Source organism: Notechis scutatus, chromosome 4, assembly GCF_049901735.1.
Source record: "Notechis scutatus isolate UNSWTSFEM ecotype Mainland chromosome 4, rNotScu1.2, whole genome shotgun sequence".
NCBI classification, from domain to species: Eukaryota; Metazoa; Chordata; class Lepidosauria; order Squamata; family Elapidae; genus Notechis; species Notechis scutatus.
The window spans coordinates 107883317-107908394 of NC_142012.1; the positions used below are offsets into that span (position 1 = coordinate 107883317).

Below are 25078 nucleotides of genomic sequence, written 5' to 3' on the forward strand. Positions count from 1 at the left end.
TTTTCTTCTTTTTCCCTCATCACCTGGCGCTATGATGAACTATCTCTCCTTCTTTATTCTCTCTTTATAATGATTATAAATATGCATACTGGGGAAAGGAAAATTGATTGTTGTAACTGATTGTTAAATAATTGAATTAATTGATTTATTGATTTATTAATAATAGTGATAGTTATACTTTGATTAGATATATAGGGAAAATAGTAAGAACATTAAGTATTATTTCATTAATAAGTATAGGATTTTATGTATTAATATTATAATTTATTGTGTGATCACAATTAATCCACTTGGGAACGAATGTAATACTGTTTGTGTTTAAGAATATTTAAAATAAGGTTAGATAAATACATATATTTATTTATAATATTTAAATATTATAAATATTTAAAAGAAAAAGTATTAATTTATGTCAGAAGGTTATGTCACTAACTTTATTATGATCGTTTAATGCAGCTCAGATGGTATCATATTAAGGAATAAAATGGTTTGATGATTTGGGTATAATGTGTTGTTTGATCTCAGCAAATTGTAATCTATTTAATAAACCATGTTTAATCAAACCAAGAAATTTAAATTCCATCACAGTTTATTCTAAAAGCTGGAACAAAATATTTCTTGCTGCAGCCATTTGGGTAGACACACACACACACACACACACACAGAGAGAGAGAGAGAGAGAAAGAGACGCACACCCCACACCCTTAAGAATATGAATATAATTATAGTTCCAAAATGTAAGTAGTTATATTAAATAATAAGATGTATCCGGGTGAATAGCTATTCCAATTACAATGTATTCTTTAATTTTATTTTACCTCCAAGGGACTGCCATGAACATTGCTAATAATCTCGTGATTTCACAGAGGTGGGTAGAAATGCCTGTTTGCCTTTTGGAAGGAAGAAGAGGGGAGCTTTAAAGGCATAATCCAAGAATTTCCCTCCTCTCTTCATTCTTCCCTACCAAGATTTTACTTTCTTACATTCTTCATACGGATTCCTTATTTTTGCCTCTGTTTTAGGCGCTAAACCTGCCCCTGAGATATGCTTCCAGAGAGTCAATTCTGCAGGAGATCCATATGGAAACTGTGGCAAGGATTCCAAAAGTACTTTTGCCAAATGTGAACCCAGGTACAAGCTGTGCATCTGTCCGAAACAAAAATAAGTAAAGCAGTGCTAATAGAGATGCTGATCTCTATTATTCCTACATTATTCCTCTCTTTTCAGAGATTCAAAGTGTGGAAAAATTCAATGTCAAGGGGGAGCGAGTCGACCTGTAATTGGCACCAATGCTGTCTCAATAGAAACAAACATCCCTCTACAAGGAGGAGGCAAAATTCTGTGCCGAGGAACACATGTTTACTTGGGGGATGATATGCCTGATCCGGGCCTTGTCTTGGCTGGAACCAAATGTGAAGATGAAAAAGTAAGGCTTAGAAATCCTTTCCCTCAATCCCTTTGATATCTAAGGTCTTTCATATGTACATGTATTACATCTAGTCCTTTTTTTCAGTGTTACTTTCTGTGCTTTGAATTAATAGCCTGGCAAACCTAACATAAAGGATTATGCAAATAGCTCTTCCAATGTTAAGTATACTTAAGGTTTTATGGATGATGCATGGAATCAGTTTACTGTTTAGCCAGAAGGAGTAGCGGTAAATTGGAACATAAAAAATTTGAAACAAGTGTATATAGTATGGACAAAAATACTTATTTTTTTTATGTTGCACCAGTTTCTGGTAAATTATATATTAGAAAAAAACTGGAGAATGAGCAAGTGTTTGGTCTATACAAGTTACTCTTGCAACGAAGCAATATGCAAAGTGTTTATATTCAAAGATTGATGTGAAGCTTCTTATTGTTCGAGGTGATATCAAAGTAGTGGTAATATGGTTTCCAATACTTCCTGTGTCCAGCAGAATCAGCTAAAATTGATGACAGAGCTTAATTCAAGCATGGACACATTGACACGTACATGAATAATGTGTGTGGAATAATAAATGTTGAACACATAAAGTTATAATATCTGTCACCATGCACCATACTTCTCTATTAAAATGCTTATAATTATGAATATATGTTGAAGAGACTAAAAAGAAGGCTTTGACATAACATCACTTATTAAGAGCTGCCGATTTTAAAAATTTAACTTTAGCTTTTGCATTTTTTCATTCTACTCCATTCTACTTTATTTTTATTTCAATTTATTTCCATTCTTGTTCTGCTGGAGACCTGTATATTTACTATTTTTCTGGAGATCTGTATTTTTACCTTTTTTGCCATGGAGGGAAAAAGGAAGAGGCAACATTCACATTCTGTTTCTCAAATTTCACTCAAATCTATAAAACTGCTCCAAGTTGACAGTTATCTAAAAAGGCAAACATCTCTTGCCCTAAGCAACCAGGCCGCTCAGCTCTTGCCCCTAGTCTCTGTAATAGATATGACCTCCTGGGATGGAAAATACAGGTGGAGATTGAGAGCTCCAGACTTTTATATCTTTCTGCTTCAACGCCTGAAGAAGTTTCCCCCTCACAGAACAAAGCCATTTGTCCACCAACTGCAAAGCTTATACAACAAAGTGATAAGGATTTTAAAAATGTTACTGACTGTATAACTTGACAATTATTGTTGACAGCATAAATAGTATTGTCAATTCTGAGCTTCTAACTACAATTAACAACAAAGTGAACACTGTAAAAGACACTCTCATTAAATTTAAACATAGTCATACAAATACTACTGCTAAGTCAGTCAAGCTCATCTAGAAACAACTGTGTCTTAAAACACATAATAGTGGTGGAAAGTTGATCCTATTTTGGAACCTAAAAAGAGAGTGAGCATAAATTAATAGATATAAAACTACATCCAGAGGAGCATGGAAGGCAAGTATCACTCTCTCAGGAAGTATTAGACAACATAACTATTACTTACAGCCAAATCAAATCACTCTACAAATTCAAAATAACAGAGTAAATAGAGGAAAATGGAGGCCCAGAAGTGCAACCATTATCTCCCTCCGTTAGCTTTTACACTGTGAAAGGCAGTTGATTGATTTGCAGAAGGTTGAATGGCTTCTATCCAGGAGAGTCTAAACAAATCCTTCTAACCTTTAAACATCCTACCTGGGCCAGAATGTTGTCAAAAGGAAATCAATTTTGGGCAATTTTGAAATCTTCCCAGTGCATGTGTTTCATACAGAGGGAGTTAGCTCATTAATAACTCATCTTGGCAATAAGAGTGCTTTTACATTAAAATTTAATTGTAACAACATAACAATAGGTAACTTCAAAGACTTTCTATCATCACTGTCCTTGAGAAGAGACAGCCTGAGCAAACAATCTGTACCTTCCACAGAAGTCAATGTTCTGAAGAGCCCTTAGAGATAAACTTGATTGACTTTTTCAATATCTTGTGAGATACTGAACAAGTGAGTATTACGAAAAGGCTAGATGATCTGAAGAAATTATTGCAATAAGACACAAAAGTGCTAAGACTTTCATAGGCCTGCTCACCTCGAGAAAACAGTACTTATTTGAGAAACCACCTGCTGGTTACTTCCTATTTTAATATGGCAATATCGCAGAAAAGAACATCAAAAAGTCCTCAGGAACAGTTTCTACCATAGTCTGCCTGCTTCTTGTTAAAATAGTATACCACATGGAAATGTAAGAAATGGAAACAAAATGGAACCCGATAGACAAGAGGAAACAGGATGCAACAGAAATCTTCATGAATTACAAGCAGAGGGTGATTGCAGGGCAAGATCAAGTGAAAAGGAAGAAACCCTTAGCTCAACACTTCTGCAATAAAAAATCAAGCCCAAAACATCAGTTAGCGTTTTCCCAATCACCCTCCCCGCCAATATTAAGCATAAGAGTTTTATCTAGTTACTGACATGGAATAAAGCTGGCTGAAGAACAGTAACAAATGGGACCTGGTGGTGTTCTTCTTTGAATTTGACTTTACAGCATCCCAAGAGTGCTATGCAGATTGTATCAAGCAGGTTATAACTATTTCAAATACATTAAAATTTGTTACAGGCTGGGCTGAAATTCTCCATGTAGTGGAGCTGGGAGTCTCCATTGGCATGGACAAGATAATGAACTAATGAAGTGATTTAACTCAATTTCCTATGTTCCTGTTTTAGAATATAAAATCTTTTTCCTGAAAAAATCATGTGAAATGATCAAATTCATTTAAAAGGGAGTATTCCAAAATATATACAGGTCTTTGAAACTAGTAGCATGTTTTTTCTATGGAATGCAACACGAGGAACAATGCATAAATATATGAAAAATGGACTGGTGTATTATAAGATACATATTTTGGATGCAAAAAAATAGTTGCATTATATAGTGTAGCTTTGCTATCTCCTGGAAACTTTCCTGCAAATGCCGATAAAAATGATAATCCAGCTGGGATCCATCAAGCTCTGTCATTAACTCCCAAACAATTCATCTGTTTTCCTTGGCCTTTTTGTGATTGTGTTCAGTTGGATTGTTCTTGATTTTCATCTTTACTTGTGCAATATTTTAATACTGTCTAGCTATACATGGTTATTGCTTGATTTATTGATTTTATTAATTTTTGCTCCTTTATTATTTATTAGATTGTATTGTATAAGCTTCATGGGGGAGGGCTTTAGTCCTTAGGTAACCTAGAAATGTCTTTAAAGCATAAAATAAATAACGAGTAACACACAGCCCAGACAATGTCCTCTGATTTATAAGAATTGAATTTTTTTAGACTGATCTTCCAAATAGGCTTGAGTCCTTCTGCCTTCTGCCTTTCGTTTTCAGATTTTAATTATGACTTATGGTTTTCCTTCCTTGATTTGGGGGTGGGATTCTTTATGAAAACGGACTCCAGGATCTTAGCACTGTGTCAAAGCGATGGTCTTTTTCTGAAAGGAGAACGAAGAACACCTTGACTTAACGGTTGGAACTATGCTATTTAGTGGCTTTTGGATGACATTTTCATCTTCTTCATTAACTATGTGCTTTAGCATATTCAAACCTGGGAAAGTTGCCAAAGCATAAAGCAGTTCCTGCAAAGCAAAGAAAAAACTTTTCACACCAAGAAGAATATATAAAACATCTTGCTCAGTATATCTGTGCATAGCTTTTCCAGAGTAGTCAAGCAAGGAAGGAAAATAATGAAAAGCTATGAGAACAGTGCCTCTGAGAATTTGAGAAAGGTGGGGTTAAAGCAACATCCCCTGCTATTGGCAGAGTACATATCAAGATTAGTTTCTGTCTTATCTAAATCTCTGAGCTTATGCTTACTTTTGAGGTCCATATGCTTCACTTGTTATACATAAGCTTGCGCCAGTATCTAAGTATTTGTGACCAAGTTCTTGGTTTTTATATATCTGAGCAAGATGGAAATATAGTAAACTGCTTTTGTGGTCTGTAGGGGATGTGCCATATTTGTTTTCCTCCCTGAAGACTAGAAGAAATGTACATGCTCCGAGTTCAGGCAGATTATCCTCATGGAAGAGAAGATGAAGAGGCTGGAAACAAAATAGTCCTCTTTCCAGCTTATGAAGGAAGATAAGGAATTATTGCAATAGACACAGAAATGTTAGCAGGAGGTTTACCTACTAACCACCCATGTATCTCTGGATGAAGAACAGCTGCATAGAGCCGTGATGGTGCAGTTGTTAGAAGGCAGTATTACAGGCTAATTCAATCCTCACATCTCAGGTTTGACTTAGCCTTCCATCCTTCCAAGGTCAGTAAAATGAGGGCCCAGATTGTTGGAGGCAATATCCTGACTCTGTAAACCGCTTAGAGAGGGCTATAAAGCACTGTGAAGCGGTATATAAGTCTAAGTGGGATTGCTATTGCTATAAAGCACCGGAGGACTCAAGGAAGAAGATCTTGCATGATGTACAAAGGGAAGAATGTTGGCCTTTGTCCTGAAAATGAGGACATCATGTGTGATAGATTCCCTACTCAGAGATACTAAAGCAATGATCTGTAAGCCTGATAATATGTTAAGAACAGTCCCCTTGATGCCTGGATGTAATGGGAAAGTTCAGAAGACTCCTTAGCTCACTGATAATTATTCCTTTTTATTGATACATATGGAAATTCATCTACATGACACAGCCAGACACATCTTTGAACATACCAAATGTGTGTGTGTCTGCATGTCTGTGTGTGTCTGTGTGTCTGTGTATGAAAACTGGCTACACAGATGATGCCAAAAGAAATAGTTTGGATTCTCTGACAATTGAAGTAGTTGTTGAGTTCTCATTTCCTTCCTGATAGTATTTACTCAATAATGCTCTGAATCAAGCTGAATAATTCTCTGAATCAAGCTCATCTCTTGCCAGAAGTCCCTCATTTGGCAAGAGATGAGCTTGATTCAGAGCATTATTGAGTAAATACTATCAGGAACTCATTAATACTACTTCCCCCGGGACTGAGACAGGGAAGGATAGCAGGATGTGGAAATATTCAATAAAGAACATATAATTAAAGGAAGGGACAAGTCAAGTTTGATGAATTGAGGATTTCATGACCTTTATCCATCTACCCAAAGTATGAGGAACAAGCAAGGAAAAGTAAAGATCTTATGACTTAGAAGGTATTACTGAAACTTGATAGATGGAACTCATGAGCAGAATGCAAAACTCAGGGGCATAAGTCGTTTAAAAGGCATAAGGAGGAGAAGTTTGGCATTATATATGAAAACAGAATATCCTCTCATACAGGCAAGTAAGCTTGAAAGTCAGCTTGAAAGTTTAGAACAGATTATTAAGTAGTCAGTTTGTGAATATTTAGAAAATAATAAACTGTTTGCTAGGAACCAGCATATATTTACTAGGGAAAAATCATGCCATCTGATCTTCATTTTGGTAGAAGTTCGAATTTAATTGAGCACAGAAATAGCCATAAAAATATCTTCATCAGCGTCCTAGAAGGAGAGCAGGGAAAGGAAAACGGCACAGCAACATCTCACACATGGTACATCAGGAACAGCATTTGCATCACAATGTGTCTGCATCATAGTTTGGATGGAATTACAATTCTTTGCAGATGCACCTGAGTACGTTGACTTAAAGTGTTGTGAATCAATAAAAGTTACTAGCATAAATGCAAATCAGGGTTTGGAAACCTGCACACCTGATTGGTCCTTATACAACAACTAGGGATTGGTCCATAACTAGTCCCTGATTGGCCACTATTTTGACACTTCTCATTGGTTATTAGTTTGAACTTGTTGCACATGTCATTGGTTAATAAGGTAGCAGCTAACCCTATAAAAGGGTTACTGCTGCCCATAACCTTGCTCTGTTCTGTTCTATTTACTATTATTAAAGAGTTGAAGTCACTGGTCAGATGTCTGGTCTCCATTATTCTCCAAACCTAACATAAAGTATTTCAATATCAAACAAGTTGAAGAAAAATAAAGAAGAAAGAAAAAGATATAAAAAGTGTCTTCAACATTCTTTACAGAAATATATAACTACAAATATATTCTAGCCTCTCCCTCCTAAAGTTACAACATCTTACTCCTCTCTCGATTAATTTATCCCATCTTGGCATCAAAACCATAAATCAAAGTTATGTTATTTTTATGCAAAAAGTCTATAAGAGGCTTCCTATCATCAATGAAAATAGATAATGTCTTTTTTCTAATCAAAGAAATCAGTTTAACTGTTTCAAATATGTCAACTTCACCAACCATTCCGACATAGAATCTTTCTAACTATGCACATATAATAATTCTGCTGCTTTAATCATATATTGGAATAGTCTTCCATGGCTTTTATCTATTTATCCTTTAATCCTTAAAAGACAATTTCCTGCTTCAGTTGAATATTAATCTTTAAAATCCTCTGTACCAATAATCCATCCTTTTATAAAAGGCGTCCATATCCAGGATGACATCGTGTGGCCTGCAGGGATGCTGAGGGGGAGAGTGGCTTGCACGTCTTCCCCAACAATGAGACCCATAGTTATTTAAATCAATGGAATTAAAATGTACAATCACCTGCTTCTAGTTGGTAGGCTGTCTTGGAAACAGTGGAAACTGCTGCCTGGATGGCTCCACTGGTATGGACATGTCCAGAGAGCAGCACCTTCCACCGTTGCCAACACAGCCTACCAACTAGAACCTGATGGCCGGCGATCTTGCAGTCATCCAAAGCAGAGATGGCAAGATACCATCAAGAGACACAGCTAACCGTGCAAAGTGGTATTCAATTATCTGAAAAGCAGACCCTACATCTGCGGGAATACACTTGGAGGAGGAGGAGGAAGGAGGAGGAGGAGGAGAAGCTGCTTTTAATTCATCTTTGTTCTTATTTTAATAGCAGTCACTTTAATGGAGTGTGGTCATCCAGCCATTGGCCTGTCACTCTCCTCTAGCTGAGCAGTGTTTATAGGGCTGTTTTGAGATATTAAAATTAGGAGAGGATCCAATATAGACCCCCTGAGAGCTCTTTTCTGTTGAGTTATAAATGCAATAAGTAAATAAAAAGAAACAATTTGGTGTGCCATAGGATACTGAATGGTTTGTTTGTTTGTTGTGAGGCTTCAGTGGTATATTTTATTTGTTGTGAAGCCGGTTCCCTTTCATTTCTTTCCTAATTTCCCCTTTCCCTAGAGGGAAAATCTACCCTGATTAAGCGTCAGTATTCTGTTCTGCTTCATTTTGCCCCCTGCCTGCTCATAAAAATTGTGCCTGGCTTTTAGCCCTGCTGAAATAAGTCCCCAAATTAAAGGAGAGCAGATATTATGGGAGAGATCTGATTGTTGACCTGGCATTAATACCCATTCCTGCACCGTATAATCTTTCTTCTACTCTGATGATATATCAGGCACTCTGTAAGTGGGTCATTTTAGTTTGCATTGTGAGTCTGCTTTTATAGGGATGTCAATCTTTCTCTGTCCCTGTGTTTCAGCTCCAGTGAAATAGTGAAGTTAACTCTCTATGATGATTCCATGAACAATGAACATTCGATTACATGCCACTCCCTCTTATTCATTTCCCTATAAATAAAAGATAAATGTATTTTCTCAGGCAAATGCTAATTTAACCCTGCAATAAAATGATGATTCTGTTTAAACTTTGAGTCCATATACATCTAATTTACAAAGGAAAGCAGTTTAATTTGGGGGGGGGGGGTGAGATAGGCTTAATATATAGTGGACAGAAATTAACCTCTGGCAACATTTGAAATATTTTAGCTATTATGGGTTCTTCTTCAGAAAGAAGAAAAAATAGAAAACGCTGCCATTACCCATTTTGAATTTTCAATTTTTAAATATTTGGGAGTTTTTTCAAGCTGTTGCTTTCCACCCCAATGCTGACCTTATCACAAATTGCTTCTGACATTATTCTTTTTTTTAAAGCCTCTTAATATAGATGCCATTGTTGAAGAGAAAGGCTTTGACAAATATCTTGGATGAACAAAATTCTTTGGCATGATATTGCATAATTGTGTTTGCATCCGTAAGAAGCCTCTGACTTCTAAAATTTAAATTCAAACTAGCTTCTCTTCACATTGATGAAGAGCAGATTTTCCACTTCTGTCATGCAGATGGTAATTCATGAGGTGAACCTTTGCCCCCTTATCTTATTCCTGTTCTCTTTTGTCTCTCTTATATAACCTTACCCAAACTCAACCCGCACCCCACCTCACCTCAAATTGGACAAACAGGGATCATGCAAATTTGGACAGTGCCATAGTTAATCAATCAGAATAGAGCTTGAAGGAACCTTGGAGGCCTTCTAGTCCAACCCCCTGTTCAAACAGGACACCATATACATTTCAGGCAAGTGGCTGTCCAGTCTCTTCCTAAGAAACCTCCAGTGAACCTCCCTACAGCTTCACGAGGCAAGCTGTTCCACTGGTTAATTGTTCTCGCTGTTAGGAAGTTTCTCCTTAATTTCAGGTTGCTTCTCTTCTTGATTAGTTTCCATCCATTGTTGGATGTAAGAGGGTACACCAACTCTTCCATCATGTCGAGGAATGCTGACTTAGGTTTCCACAAACAGTGATGTTCATTCGGTCAGTTTGTGATTGAAGCACCAGGCTAGAAACCAGAAGACTGTGAGTACTTGTCCCGCCTTAGGCACAAAGATAGTTGGGTGACCTTCTGTCAGCCTAGGAAGGGGACAATGGCAAACCACTTTTTAAAAATCTTGCCAAGAAAATTGCAGACACTAATTTATGCAGTTGCCAAAATCTATGCAGGAGTCAAAAACCGACTTGAATACACCTACACACAGCAATGATGTTCACATATAGGATTACTTTCCATTATCTTCAGAGAAGGAAGTGGTGAAAATTAACAGTATATTTGTAATATTTGCTGAACTTCCAAATAGACCCAATGTAAATCTAGATAAATAAATTCTTTCTGGTAGGTGCCACACACTTAAAAAAGCAGTTTGGTGGCCCACTCATCCCATCCCAAAATATGCATATCTAGTTTCCAATAAGCTTTAGTTAAGAATTCCTCATGGACCTACAGTACATGGCCATGGCTGGGGCGTTAAGAGTTGTTAACCTAATCTTACGTAGCTTTTTCTCTGGTAATATTACACTAATAACTAGAGCATACAAAACATTTGCTAGACCAATACTCGAATACAGCTCATCAGTCTGGAACCCACATTACGTATCTGATATTAACACAGTTGAGAAAGTCCAGAAATATTTCACAAGAAGAGTTCTCCGCTCCTCTAATCGTTGCAGAATACCTTATGCCACCAGACTCAAAACTCTAGACCTAGAAAACCTAGAACTACATCGCCTTCGGTCAGATCTAAATATAGTATATAAAATCATACATTGCAATGTCTTACCTGTCAATGAATACTTCAGCTTCAACCATAACAATACAAGAGTACACAATAGATACAAACTCAAGGTTAACCGCACCAAATTTGATTGCAGGAAATACGACTTCAGCAACAGAGTGGTCAATGTCTGGAATACTCTACCTGACACTGTGGTTTCTTCCCCAAACCCCAAAAACTTTAATCTTAAACTGTCTACTGTTTACCTCACCCCTTTCCTAAGAGGCCTGTAGGGGGCGTGCACAAGCGCACCAACGTGCCTACCATCCGTGTCCTATTGTTTCTTTTTATTTTTCTTATATGTATCCATTTCATATATTCATAACTATGTTTATACTTATACCTATTATCTTGTAAGCAATTGACAAATCAAATAAATAAATAAGTAATAAATAAATATTTCATTCAGAACCCTTTAGGTCTTAGCATCTTGCTATGTTATTTCATGGTGCAATATTGGTTGATAGATTTATTAAATATACTAAATCAAAATTTAGTTTAAAATCATAACCAGAAGAGATTTGAAATTCTGTGTTGAATTAGAAATACAGTACAGAAAGAAAAATCCAGTTGTTTGGTCTTTATACCATAAATTTTCTTTTGCCTGTTCTTATGTCTTTACAGATCTGTCTTAATCGCCGCTGCCAAAACACCAGTATATTTGGTGTTCATGAATGTGCGACAAAATGTCACAGACGTGGGGTAAGCATTACAGATTCAATTTTTTATAGTTAGTCAATCTCCAGCTGAGCAATAAATCATTCATTGATTACAGCGCTTAAAACGGTGATTTCTTTGTAATATATCTGTCAGGTTTTTTTTCAGCCTCTGCTTCCAGAAAGATCAATTTTCAATGCCCTTTCAATGTCCAAGAAAGGAAATGTGGCTTTTATTTGACAAAGCAATATTGCTGGTCACGGTGACCTTATCTTTACAAAAATTAACATTCAGCAGTTTAAAAACTAGAATGAATTCACTTATGCTCTTGTTAATGTTTCAGGCATAATAGGCTGGGGTGAAGGATTCTTTCAAATATATCCATCTGTTTGGAACAGAGGATAGGCATGTTCAGCCAAGGAGATGTAACAGAACTGAAATATTTTTAAAATGTTTTACAAAAAAAAATGAAGTGAAAACATTTAGTGAGTCAGCCCATCCTTCAGGTCTCTAAGGAAATGTTCAGGGAGAAAATCAATTATGAAATTAAAATATAAATATAGTAAAAGCATAATCCACCATTACTGTAAACAGTGTTTCAGATAATCAAACAAGACAGAATGTATATATGATAATAGGAGCTGATATGATTTCTTTCTGTCTTGAATGATCAACCTTCTAAATTTCAAAGATGGAGGCTCCTTTTTAGGCAGTGCTTAACTTAGCCACATATGCTTAAATATTTTGCATATTTTGTTCTAGCATACATCAGTGTTCACAAGTATTTCGGTAAGACACTTAACTATCTATGCCCAAACCACAAATGAGAACCCACTGGTCACCTATTTTCATTGTAGCTTCTTCAGTCTTGTGAGACTAGGTGCAATTTAAACTTATTTAGTAAATCTGAGAACTAAACTTATTCACAATAATGCATATATAACACTCTAGGGACAAACAAACTCTTTGAAAAATGGGCTGCCTTTCCATAATCTTCTAGCATGGCAACAATCTAGTGACAATATTGTTAGGTAACTATGGCCATTGGGAGACCCAAAATACTGGGCCCTTGATCTGTTGTAACATCAGATTTACATCCTTTGGAATTGCAGCTTCCAAACTAGTAAATTGTCTACATTCCTTCAAGGGGACATTGTAGAAGAAAAAATGCTATCAAAATCATTCTGGACGCAGGTACTGTAATCCTACACTTTTTAATTCTGGAGTCAATTAGTTTTGTTCCACTTGGAGTTACATTTGGAACAATCTATAAAAGGGTGTAGTCTTTGTAACATCACAAAGTATGATTGCTGTACCTTATTTACTTTTTTTTTATTTTTATGATAGGCATAAATCTTTGGTAGTGTTTTCCATGTTCATATGTGTACATGCTTTTGCTTTTGAGGTCTGCAACAATAAAAAAAATTGCCACTGTGAGGCTCATTGGGGTCCTCCCTTTTGTGACAAGGCAGGATTTGGTGGCAGTGTTGACAGTGGGCCAGTACGACAATCTGGTGAGTAAACAGACAAAAGAAAAGAAAAGATAAATGGAGGAACTGGCTTTGGACATCAGATTATGCTTTGGATATCAGATTATCTAGGGATCTAGTTTTTTTATCTCAGTATCCACTTCTAGCTGCCATTGCAGATATAAACAAATTGGATTATGTGTAGGGTGGTGCCTTGTTTCACTTGAATTGCAAAAGTAGTTACAGATGTAATTTACTGATTGTGCCTTTGTCCATTTATGGTAACAAAAGACTGTTCATTCTCCTCCATAGACCTTCCCAAATAAATTCTTTCTCTTCCATTGTTTTGTGCTGGCACATCTTCATGTCTTTTGCCTTTGTCCTGTTGACTCTTTTATATAATAGCATTGGGTCTTTCAGATGACAGCAGCATAATATAAGTGACAGACCGGAACAAGCAATGTAATACAGTGAGAGGAAACTTAAGATCACTGATGAACTCTTGGAAGGACTGTGTTTTTTAATCTTCTTCTCCATATCTACCAATTCCTTCATCTGATTGAATGCTGTGCTTTTTAAACCCCGTTGTCCTGAGAGATAAGGATTATAGTCACTGTCCCATAGAGCCAAAGATCAGGATTGTAGTTTCTGTCCCATAGAGCCAGAGCAATGGTAAATTTGAGTACTCACATAATAATGTTGGAGGTTGAACCATTCTAAATATGCTTCCAAGCATCCCTGAGAATGATTTAATACTTACAACAGAAGGTGAATTTATTTATAGGAAATATATAGGCAAAGGCCTAGGATCTAGCTGCCACAAGGAAGCACCTGAAGGCAGGACAAGAAAGCGCCTGAAGGCGGGACAAGAAGGAAAAGACGGAAACTAATCAAGGAGAGATCCAGCCTAGAAATGAGAAATTTCCTGATAAAACTATCAATAACTGGAACAGCTTGCTTTTGGAAACTGTGACAGCTCCATCACTGGAGGTTTTAAAAAAGAGATTGGACAGTCATTTGTCCAGAATGGTATAGGGTCTCCTACTTGAGCAAGTTGGACTAGAAGACCTTCAAGGTTCCTTTCAACTATTCTATTCTATTCTATTCTATTCTATTCTATTCTATTCTATTCTATTCTATTCTATTCTATTCCATTCCATTCCATTCCATTCCATTCCGTTCCATTCATGTGTGCCTACAGAAAAAGTATCTCCAATTAGCAGTGTTGGACAAGAATAGAGAGAATGAAAGGTAAAGAGAGAATGCAGAGGAAAATCTTAACTCTATATTTATACACTACTGCTGCTTTGTTGCGAGGAGGTCATGGGGTACTGCAAAATCAGCACTATTAGATTTGCACCTCAAACAAATAACTTCACTGTATTTAAATTCTGCAGAGCAAACTTCATGGGTGTTTTTGTTAGCGCTATCCCATACAAAGTTTGGGAATTTCCAAGAGGCAAAAGTAATTTTCTCCCATTAATTGTAAATATCAATGTTTCATTTCTAGAAGGCTCTGAAATTTGTTAATATTGAATTGCTCTTGCAGAATAATGAAATTAACTTTTTGCTAAGGGAATTGGCAAACATCCTTCCATTAGGGTAAAATACCTAAACATATTTTGCAGAGATGTTCAGGGAGATTAGGTAGCATAGCCAGCTGTGAAGTTGTACACGTGGCTAGCCAATCCTCATATCCTTTGCAGTCCAACCTTGAACTTTATCTAACTGTTTCTTACACCCATTGTGAAAAAGGCAGATGTAACACTAGGTTCCTCATATGGGTCACCTAAACTTCATCTGCATATAGCATACTTTGCTATCCTAGACAACAGCCCTAATCTTAAACTGTCTTGGCTTAATAAATCACAGACAGTATAGACTTCAGTTTTGATATCCTTAGATTATTGTTGACATTTTCCACATCATTCTTTCGATTCTTTAACTAAAGATGTGATAACTGATTAAGTAGGAAACTTAGTAATAACTAAGTTGATTCAAGTAAGATCCGCTGATTCGTATAAGATCACCTCACACAACTGTCATTCAAGAAAAAGAATTTAGAAGGTATACAGGTGAGTAGGAGCACATACACATGCATTGATATTTCTTTTGAATTTTAAAATTTAAATATCTTGTGATCCTCCAAGTTAACTTTGTTAAAGAGCTACATATTAAATAAACAGCTACCTATGCAGTAGGCAATAATTGCTAAGAAAAGCAGAGTCCTTCCCAGCCTACGTACTTAAGAATCATCAATTTTTCCACAGGGTTCTTTGTATGTGTGGATTGATAGGAAAACTTTTCTAGTTCTTTAACCTTTCATTTTTTGGCAACCCCCTAAAAATATATTTATTCTGCCTGCAAGTCTTAAGACAGCTTTATCTGTGCCTGAAATTGGGTAGGAATTGATTTTCCTCTTGTAAATCATATACAACCAAACCTTTGAAGTCTGTAAAGATATTTCTATGTTGACTGGGTGGTAAGAACAGAATCAGCGCTACCTTCATGCCTACCGTTGAAGTTTGGAAATGATCTCAATTTGGAGGGGGTGGAAGGGATAGACAGCATTATTCCAATTAAATGAGATGGCATTTACTGCAAAGTTATGATAGTGAGGTGAGTTTGTGACATCATACAAATCTCTGTATCAGTACAGTGGCATAATGATTTTATAGTAAAATGAAGTTTAGATTTAAAAAAAAACCCGTTCTTATTCAGACAAGAATCCCTTCTTGGAATTATAATAGCAAAAACAAAACAAAAATTCCCAGGAGTTGAATAAGTGAATTTAATCACAGTTCAACATTACTTATATTCAGCAGCATTCCTACTGACTATATAAAGCCAAGTAACAACACTGTGAAGTTTGGATGTGTTCATGTCTTTGCATTCTGCTTTTTCATTTGAAGCCTCTTTCATCCAACTCTTTATCATAACAAATAAACCTAATAAAGTCCATGGATATGATCACATTAATGCTAAGCACATTCTGCTCAATCTCTTTCCCGGTAATTTAAATAGGATTGTGATATATTGATCTTTTTCCCATTGATTTCAATTTATTCTGGAGGTCAAGGAAGGGCACAATCTGTCCTTTCACACATGCAGTGAATAGAATTGATAATGCCAACAAATAAATGGGTACAGGATGGGAAGAGAGTAAGAAATGGCACCAAAAACATTAGGGATGCCTGATCTCTTTCATTTTTCCTGGCCTGTCACCAGATACAGTAGTAGCTTATGCTATTTGCCAGAAATGTAAGTCTCGGCCTTCAACAGAAGGACAAAGAAACATTCAAGTGTTATTTATTTCAGAGCAAGTTAGTTTTGCTTGGAAGGAGATATCACAGGACAGATTTATGGCTGTGGTGGTGCAGTGATTAGAATACAATATTGTAGGCTAACTCTACCCACAGTCAGGAGTTCAATCCTGACTGGCTCAAAGTTGACTCAACCTTCCATCTTTCCAAGGGTGGTAAATGAGGGCCCAGATTGTTGGGGGGGAATATGCTTACATTGTAAACCACCCAGAGAGTACTGTAAATCACTATAAAGTGGTATATAAGTCTGTGCTACTGCTATTGCATTTTAAATAAATATAAGTTAAAAATAAGTAGACACAAAATATTTTTAATTCTAAATAGAGGTAGAAACCCACTGTTCTGTGCTAAATTTGTATTTACATACGACTTTTCAAACTTCTCAATAGCTGAAATTCTGTGGGCTGTTTACCACAATCAAACTAAAAAGGATACATAAAATGATAAATTTGAATCTCCAATATAAATTCAAGAAATAAATAAATAAATATCCAACAAAATATAAAGATACCATACAAGCTAGGCAGAAGCAAGGAGGTTGACTTATCTAAAACAATGTGAATTAAACTATGATTAAAAAGCTTGGGAAAATGAAAGTCTGCTCCCCTGTGTCAAAATTAGGTCATGTGATCACCATTTGCATGCTTCACAGCCAGATTCTGACCAACAGTCAGTGGATTGGCTGACAGTAAAATTACAAGTTGCAATCATGTGATGTGTTGCTTAACTGTCACATCATGGATAAAGCGATGGAGTTGCCGGTCCCAACTGTTATAATTAAATGAGTCCTTCCTTCCTTCCTTCCTTCCTTCCTTCCTTCCTTCCTTCCTTCCTTCCTTCCTTCCTTCCTTCCTTCTTTCCTTCCTTCCTTCATCACACACCTACAAACATGCCTACAATCTCTTATCGATATTGATGTAATAGTTATATTGTGTTATATGCCCAAAAATGATAAAGAACATCAATTCTAGAAAGACAGGGCAATTTCTTGTGAAGGAGTGATGTGACTTTAATTTCCCCATATATGTTGGCCAACTTTGCTTAGTTTTTCTCAAGTGTGGCTCTTCAGATGTGCCAGAACTGTGCTTTCATAATCTCAACCAGAGTGGTCAATAAGGAACAGTGATCCCTATTTGGGTAAGACTATCACCTTAGGGAAATCTAGTTTATTCATTGCTACATTATTTGAGCCATAGAAGATGAAAGCACAGAATATCTGTAACCATGCCTTTTATCTAACTTCAAAATTAGTCCTTAATAGTTCTTTGTGTGCGTGTGTGTGTGTGTGTGTGTGTGTGTGTGTTTGCATGATTGCAGATTAGAAATACTGCTACCCCAAATCCTAAGTAAGTGATTTTTTATTTAACCTTCTTTTTAATTAAGGATGATGGGTTTGTTTGTTTTAGATAACAGAAGCTTAATTGCAATACTTATAACCATCCTGTGCCTTCTGGCGGCCAGTTTACTTGTGTACTTCAAGAGGAAGATCTTGATTAGAGTGTTCTTTATTAATAAGAAGACTACAATAGAGAAACTTAGGTATGGTATTTAACATTGCTCTTTTTTGAAACTGCAACCTCAGGAAAAACTACCCATTGTCTATTGCTGATCAATGTCTTCCAGAATGAATATTACCTATATTGAAATGTATTTGAATATAAGTAGCTCAGGTTGGTAGTTGGGCTATATAGAAATCAGACCACGTCTCAGGAACAACAACCAGCCATTCAAATAGACCCGAAACCAGACCATGACTCAGCAGTATCCAAACAAACAACATTAATTTACATCACACAGACAGTACTTAAAACCAAAGACCATGCCTTGGTAACAACAGCCAGCCAATCAAACAGTCCGAAGTCAGACCATGACTCAGAAGTAGCCGAACAAACAACATCCACACTAATTTGCATTACATAAAAAGGTATTTAAAGGCCAGTGCTCTGACAGATGAGTGCAATTCAAAGCACACTGGCAATGTCTCCTCGAATGGTGATGAAACGTTTGCAACCAAATTGCCGAGCTCGGAACTCAGACCAATAGCTAATTCTGTATTCTTTCATTAATATCATGTATTACAATGACACATTTCAGTTTATTCAGTTAGAAGTAAGGTTCTGTGTGAATGTGTAGTTTGTTCTTATTCATATATGAAATTGAACAAGTGTAGTGTGTGTCAAAGGTCAAAAGGGATGCTCTTAGTTCAAAACAGAAGCAACATATGAGGAGTTATTAGAGGAATTAAAAACACAGAAGATCCACTAAAGCAGGAATGGGTGGCCTGGAGCAACAGTATAAAACCACATGTGGTGATCAAAACTCTTGGACACTTTTGATTTTTTTTTTAAATTTGAATGCCTCTTCGCTTGTAGCTATTGCCTGGGAAGAGAAGAAAGAAAGAAAAATGTCAGAAAAAGAAATAAAAGTTAACCTCACTCACTTTGCATTCTAGTTCCATCAACTATTTGCTTTAGCCCTACTAGTCATTAGCATTTAACCCTTCAGCTCAGTATCGCTGCAGAATTGGGTCCCTCAACAGAATAAAATCTGATTTTGCCAACAATGAGGCATCATGTCTCTCATATGGATTTCTTCTTTTTTAAAAATGTAAAGCATCATCTGAGGAAAGTAGTCTTAATGAGATTGGAGCTGGTGTGGAGTCGGGAATTAACTTTTTCCTTCCTTGTCCAGGAAAATTTCTCTTAAGAAGGAGATATTATTTTATTAATTCGATTGATATCCCACCTTTGTATTCTACCAAGGTGATCATCAAGATACAAAGTAAAACAAAACAATCGGCATAATTAAAGCATATAAATATTACACTCAGTATTTGTATTTGTCAGGGAGTTCGTATGCTTATTTTGCTATATCTGAGCCAGTTGACAATCCATTACTGGGTGGGACTGGAGATGTTTCTTTTAATACCTAAAATGGATAAGATATTGAAGGGGTTATTTTCTCCTATTCATTCATCTCAGATAGTGAAGCTTTTAGTCTTACCTATGATGAAATAAATTACCTAAACAAAGTGAAAGGCTTTTCAGTTGCTATTTCACGAAAAGGAATACCAAGTTTTAAGACCTTGAAAACCTTATGTAATATTTGAAATAAAATTGTTTTTAACCTCATTTGCTTACTTTTGTTACCTTTTGGTTGAGATCATTGTTTATAGTAGATAATTTAAGTGTAGTTGTTTTGTGTAATGTAGGTATATTAGAAAGATGAGCTGAAATACTGTATTGTGAATATAAATTGTTTGGGGTTTTTTCTTGCACTAAATCAAGACCACAGCACTTTGTGATGTTCTTGTTGTTGTTTCTCATTTTGTTTTGTGGTAAGCAATTAAAAAGTGGAAGGCATTTGCCTGCTTGAAATATTGAAAGATTGGAAGTAGCCTTTTGTCTCTAGCCCATTGAATGAAGCACGATATCCATAGCGAAGGTCATTACTTCTTAAACACCAGCTTCATTAGAAGTATCCCTTGGGGGCTATAAAGCATCATTTCCACAGATTGCCAGAGCTAATTTAACAGACTAGTGGTTCTAAACAACAACAAAATCAATATTTTTATTCTTGCAAGAGTAATGGATGGATTTTGCAGTCACTGTTACTAAAAAAATAAAATAAAGATAAAGGAGCGTTATATCAAACTATAACCCTGATGTTATATTTTCCAAGCAGTAGCTATTTTTTAATGAGTGTGTTTGCATTGCAGGTCTGTGAGTCAAACAAGGCCTTCCAGTTCATCTGAATCTAATCATGTTCATACTGCAGCATCCATCAGTAAGAAACTAGCCAAACAGCCACAAAATTCAACCACACCCAAGGTGGGTTTTATATAAAGTAAAGTTAAAGATTCCCTCGAGTCAACTCAGCTTCAAGTGTCTATATGGACATAGCTGTGTAGTTTCTTTATTATCAATAATTTGTCATTGCCTTCTTCCAGGATTTGAGCAACCTTTAGACCTGTTAGCACCTATGTCTAAGTATATTTAATTGGATATCATTAAAAATGATTTTAATGTTTTTCTCAGTAGTTATTATTTATAATTTTTATGTGTTATATGCCTTTTCCAACCTGCAGCACAAGTCAGAGAAACACAGTAATTACAAAACTGTCATCCCCCCAAAGAATTCAAAATGTAACAACCTGCCAATTAATACACACTAACCATTGCAACCATGCTATTGACAACACCCTACAGTACAGCCAAGTGCAAATATATCCGGAATTTCTATAAAAAAAAGAATTAACCTTGAAACTGCCCATCCTAATGAGTGCAAGGTGGGATAAACAGAGCCTTCTAGTTAAACATGCTAATTAAATAAAAGAAATTATACATCCACTTAAGGAGGCAACAGAAAGAAAAACCTGCCCAGAGAACATAATACGTCAAGAGGTTTGTAGGGAGGGGGATGTTAATAAATAAAGAGGTTTTTAGGATGTTCCTATTGGTATTAGGAAGTTCATTACCACTGATGACAAACTATTACAAATGCCTATTACAATGTGACAATGGAATTACATAAAGGGCAAATGCCACCTAGTGATGCACATTTGATTACTTGTTCCTCCTCTCCTTCCTTTCCTCTCGCCCTTATGAACCAGAAAACTTCAGCTATGAGAATTTCTTGTTTAAAACAGATTCCGGCTATTCTCAGGAGCCAATTAGAACCCCTCCTGAGCAATGAATTCTGAAAAAACCCATAGGGTCCAGAATAGCCTGAATGTCATTGTTCTGGTTTGTCTAAGACCATGGAAAAACCCTGCCAAGAGACTATTGCAATAATCTGTGCATGAAACAACTAAGGTATGCACCAATAGAGCCTCTGTCAAATAAAGAAAGCAAAACACAAATTTGGTTAATGAATGAAATCAAATCAACACAGCCAGATTGGAAAATGCATACTGGTTTCCATGCTCTAGACGAATGAAGATTTTAAGAGCTGAAACAAATAAATGTACTGGTTTCTGGATTGCAGCCAGTTCTCTTAGACAGAAATAATGCTTTTTAAACATCCAAGGATTAGTGTTTGAGTATGCTGTTAATTGGTTGTTAGTTGACTTCAGGAAAAATAAAGAGGGCATATTAAAAAGGAAGAGCCATTTAAACCAGCCCTGAAAGCAGTGACATTTAACCATTAATTTGTATGTCTGAGAAGAAGCATATTGGCACAATTCAGCCCAAATGATTTTAACATTTATTTCAGTGGGAAAGATAATTTTGTTCATAGCATTTACTTTTTCCCTGGGTTCTTCTCATCTGCTTTTCTTTAACTGCAATAAACTGAACTTGAAATGCTTAGTTTTAGTTGTGCCATATGCAGTGTACTTAAACTGCAATTTATTTGCATATTGTTTTTATGGTCTATAGAGAAACAACGTACAATTGCTCCAGTGTCAGAAAAGGGATATTAGCTACTTTGTGAAGGCCCAGGATGTATCGAAATGGAGTCCACCAGAGAGGGTCCAGCCACATCTTTGTGAGCTTTCCAGTCAACAGTCTGTATTTGGAAAGGTGCTGCCCACCAAGCCCCCTCTGAAATTTGACCTGGTATGTTGTTTTCCCCTCACCTCCATTTCTACAGAACCTGCAAATTCCAGAGAGCCAAACTAAATTGAGATTTCTTTGAATGGAGAATAAATAGTCCTTTCTAACCTTTTATTTCTACCTGTCTTACCAAGAAAACCCTAAGCAGTTTCAATCTCGATTTCTTTGGGCATTTCTTTACTAGCTTATTTCCTTCTGAATGGCTACAGTAAATGGAATTAATTATAGTTCATCTAAACATTCCCAGTCACCCTCAGCATGTCTTCCTCCAATGCCAGTGTTACAATATTTGTGACATGCTGTCAAGTAGCTGTTTGAATGCTAGATTGACTAGAATTCAACAATGCCACAGCTGTCTTCCATTTTTGCTTCTTCTTATGAGTCACGGTGGTGCAGTGCTTAGAATGCAGTACTGCAGGCTACTTCTGCTGACTGCCGGCTGACTGCAATTTGGCAGTTCGAATCTCACCAGGCTCAAGGTTGACTCACCCTTCCATCCTTCCAAGGTCGGTAAAATGAGGACCGAAATTGTTGGGGGCAATATGCTGACTCTGTAAACTGCTTAGAGGGGGCTGTAAAAGCACTATGAAGTGTATACAAGTGTAAAAGCTATTGCTATTTTTGCTCCAAGAAAAATCACACGACTGCTTGTACGTGTCATTATTAGGTCATGCAATGGTATTAGTGTGGAAGTGTTAATACCAGAGATGTAAAAGGGGAGGATCGTTGTTGAAGAGGAGCGGTAGTATAGAAGTGCTGCTATTCAGGTTCAAAGCAGAAAATCTGCTTTAGAGGGAATGTGAGCGTGCTTTTTGGCACATCACTAAAAAAAAAAAAGCTGCACCTTCTTCTGCGTTTGCACCAGCTGCATGATCACAGAAAACATGTTTGAACTAAAGAGGCATTAAAGAAGCAGTGACAAGGTACAGTAATACTGTCACACTCTATTGGTGCTTTCATAATTGAAACATAAAGAAGCTGAAGCTTCTTTAAAGGAGTGCTGAAAGATGCAGTTAGTGGGCCAACATCCTCTCCAAGGCACATTGCTGCTTTGGGTCAGAAGAGGTGGATGTCACTAGTCTCTAAATAATTGATGTTATATTTGAGTAGTTCTAGCAGGGATCTACAGATGAGAAATTGTGTTCAGCCTATGCTCTCAGCTGATTCATCCTGGAAAATAATGTGGTAGAGGCATCTGCAGGATTGTATACTCTCATCAAAATGACGCAAGCGGTGTCATATCATTGCATTGTAAGCTCTGCCCCTTTTGTACACATGTGACATCACAGTGCATACACAATGGCAAATGGGGATTATGACACAATATTCCTTTCATCATTTATCCCTCTCCAGACACTTCTGCACTAGGAGCCTCTGATATGTTAAAACACATATATGAATGTGTTAAAACATTCATTTCTGAACAGGAACAATGGCATCGCAGGGGTTGACTGCAACTGATGAAATTTCCATTTTGGAAGGAATCCGAAAATGAGCTATCCTATGTAGTTGGCCCTATCTAGAACTACATATCTTAGGACAGCATCCAGTATCCTAAGGTTTTGCCAGCTATGTATTATTTGGTTCTCAGATTACAACTTTTTAAATTTGTTCAATTTAATTTGGTCAAAGCTATTGTTTTCTGAGCCAGCCCACTTCCATCTGTTGTTGCTTGGTGTTATTATTGTTCTTTTGCTAGGATGGTAGGTTAACCGCTTCACATGTTCTGATTACAGCTCCACTGATTTGTTGAAAGCATTTGACGGTACAGCCAGCATCAAAACCCCAGCATAATTTCTGAGAGTTACAATAACGATTGAAACATTGAACCAATCCCACAGATTGACCACAACTGCATTTCATAACAATGATTAAAAGTGGAGTGGGTTCTGTAACCTCAGTACATTGCTGCTGGTTTTGTTTCCACATCAATTCTTGCTTGAAGAAATCTATAAAGTTTGATATTTCATTTGTAACATTTTGATAATTCTGAAGTTGCCACTATTTAAACTTTATCTATTTACTTGCAGATCTTACATCTGAAAAAAAAAATTGGCATTGACTTGGCCAGCTTTCACATTCCTTCAAAAATCAGAACACAGTAAAATAACTTTTTGATGGAATCTGATTAATCAGACCACAAATCTAGATTTTTTTTGAAAGAAACATGAATTAAATACTACATTATTCCATCTCCTGCTTTCTACAAACCTCCTGAATGTGGTGGTGTTAATTATGATACCACCTCATTATCTTTTGCAAGCACTAGGCTGGAACTGTATGATGCAGCTGGCAGCTTTTTTTTTTTTTTTTAGCAATTGCCAGTCTCTGTACTGAAATTACTTTGATCTTGTTTTTGTTCATCCGCTTCCCTAGTATTGTCTGAGCCAGACTATAAAAAATGCCATTTTGCTTAGAGGGACACTGGAGAATTGATGGATTCTTGCAGGATTTTCCCTCTTCTTAATTTATCTTTAATATTATTAGTTACCTGATTTGTATTTCTATTCATATTAAGGCAGTATGAGGTGCTTATGTGGGTACATATGAGCTAACCTTTGCTTTTTGAGTCAACATTAATATAGCAGTTTGACCTAACCACCAGCTGTCCCTGAAACTTGGTAATAAGCAAACAAACAAACAAAACTGTAGGTCAGTTAATTGTGTGATTATGTTACTTCACTTATCTGCAAGTTCTGGTTTACCTATACAGTACAAGCACACTGTTAGTTGTTATCTAGCCTGCAACTTAGTATTATTCAGAATCAAGTTTCTTCCATCTTAAGCATGCTTTTGACTGGATCTAGCAAAATTCAGATTTAGAATTAAGAATAAGCTGCCACACATACGTGCAAGCATGATCTACAATTTGCTCTAGAGTCCCCCTCAAATAATGTATTGGAATCTGATGCTTGGAGCCTTAACCTACATCTGTTCACTGAAGACACAGACCACCAGCCATAAGACAGTTGATCAGGCCCTTGTCTTAAAAACAAGCTGAAATTAGACCACTGTAATTTGCTGTGCTTGGAGCTACACTGGAAAATCAACCCAGAAGCTTGAGCTGGTCTGGTGCACAGAGGAATGCTTGCTTAGTGATGAGCCATAACACAACCATATCATATCTCTATTGCAGGTGTTACATTACCAATAGACTTTTGCATATAATTCAAAGTGCCGATCACTATAAGAGCACATATGATTTGGGGCCTGGCAGCATTTTAGAAACCACTTTCCTGATTAGTTTCCATTT

General features: G+C 36.5%; 2 protein-coding genes across 2 annotated transcripts in view; one reads left to right on the top strand and one right to left on the bottom strand.

The window, feature by feature from the left end:
* The window catches only part of ADAM12 (ADAM metallopeptidase domain 12), a 294207-nt gene that overhangs the window by 261526 nt on the left and 7603 nt on the right, over positions 1–25078 (top strand). Inside the window, exons 15-21 of the mRNA XM_087964323.1 lie at positions 1023–1131; positions 1228–1426; positions 11446–11523; positions 12884–12992; positions 17677–17809; positions 19989–20100; positions 21649–21828. Of these exons, the coding sequence (XP_087820449.1) occupies positions 1023–1131; positions 1228–1426; positions 11446–11523; positions 12884–12992; positions 17677–17809; positions 19989–20100; positions 21649–21828 (920 nt within the window). The remainder of the gene's footprint in view (positions 1–1022; positions 1132–1227; positions 1427–11445; positions 11524–12883; positions 12993–17676; positions 17810–19988; positions 20101–21648; positions 21829–25078) is intronic.
* The window catches only part of FANK1 (fibronectin type III and ankyrin repeat domains 1), a 61232-nt gene continuing 53990 nt past the window's right edge, over positions 17837–25078 (bottom strand). Inside the window, exon 12 of the mRNA XM_026667217.2 lies at positions 17837–18649. The gene's annotated coding sequence lies outside the window, so the exon portion shown is untranslated. The remainder of the gene's footprint in view (positions 18650–25078) is intronic.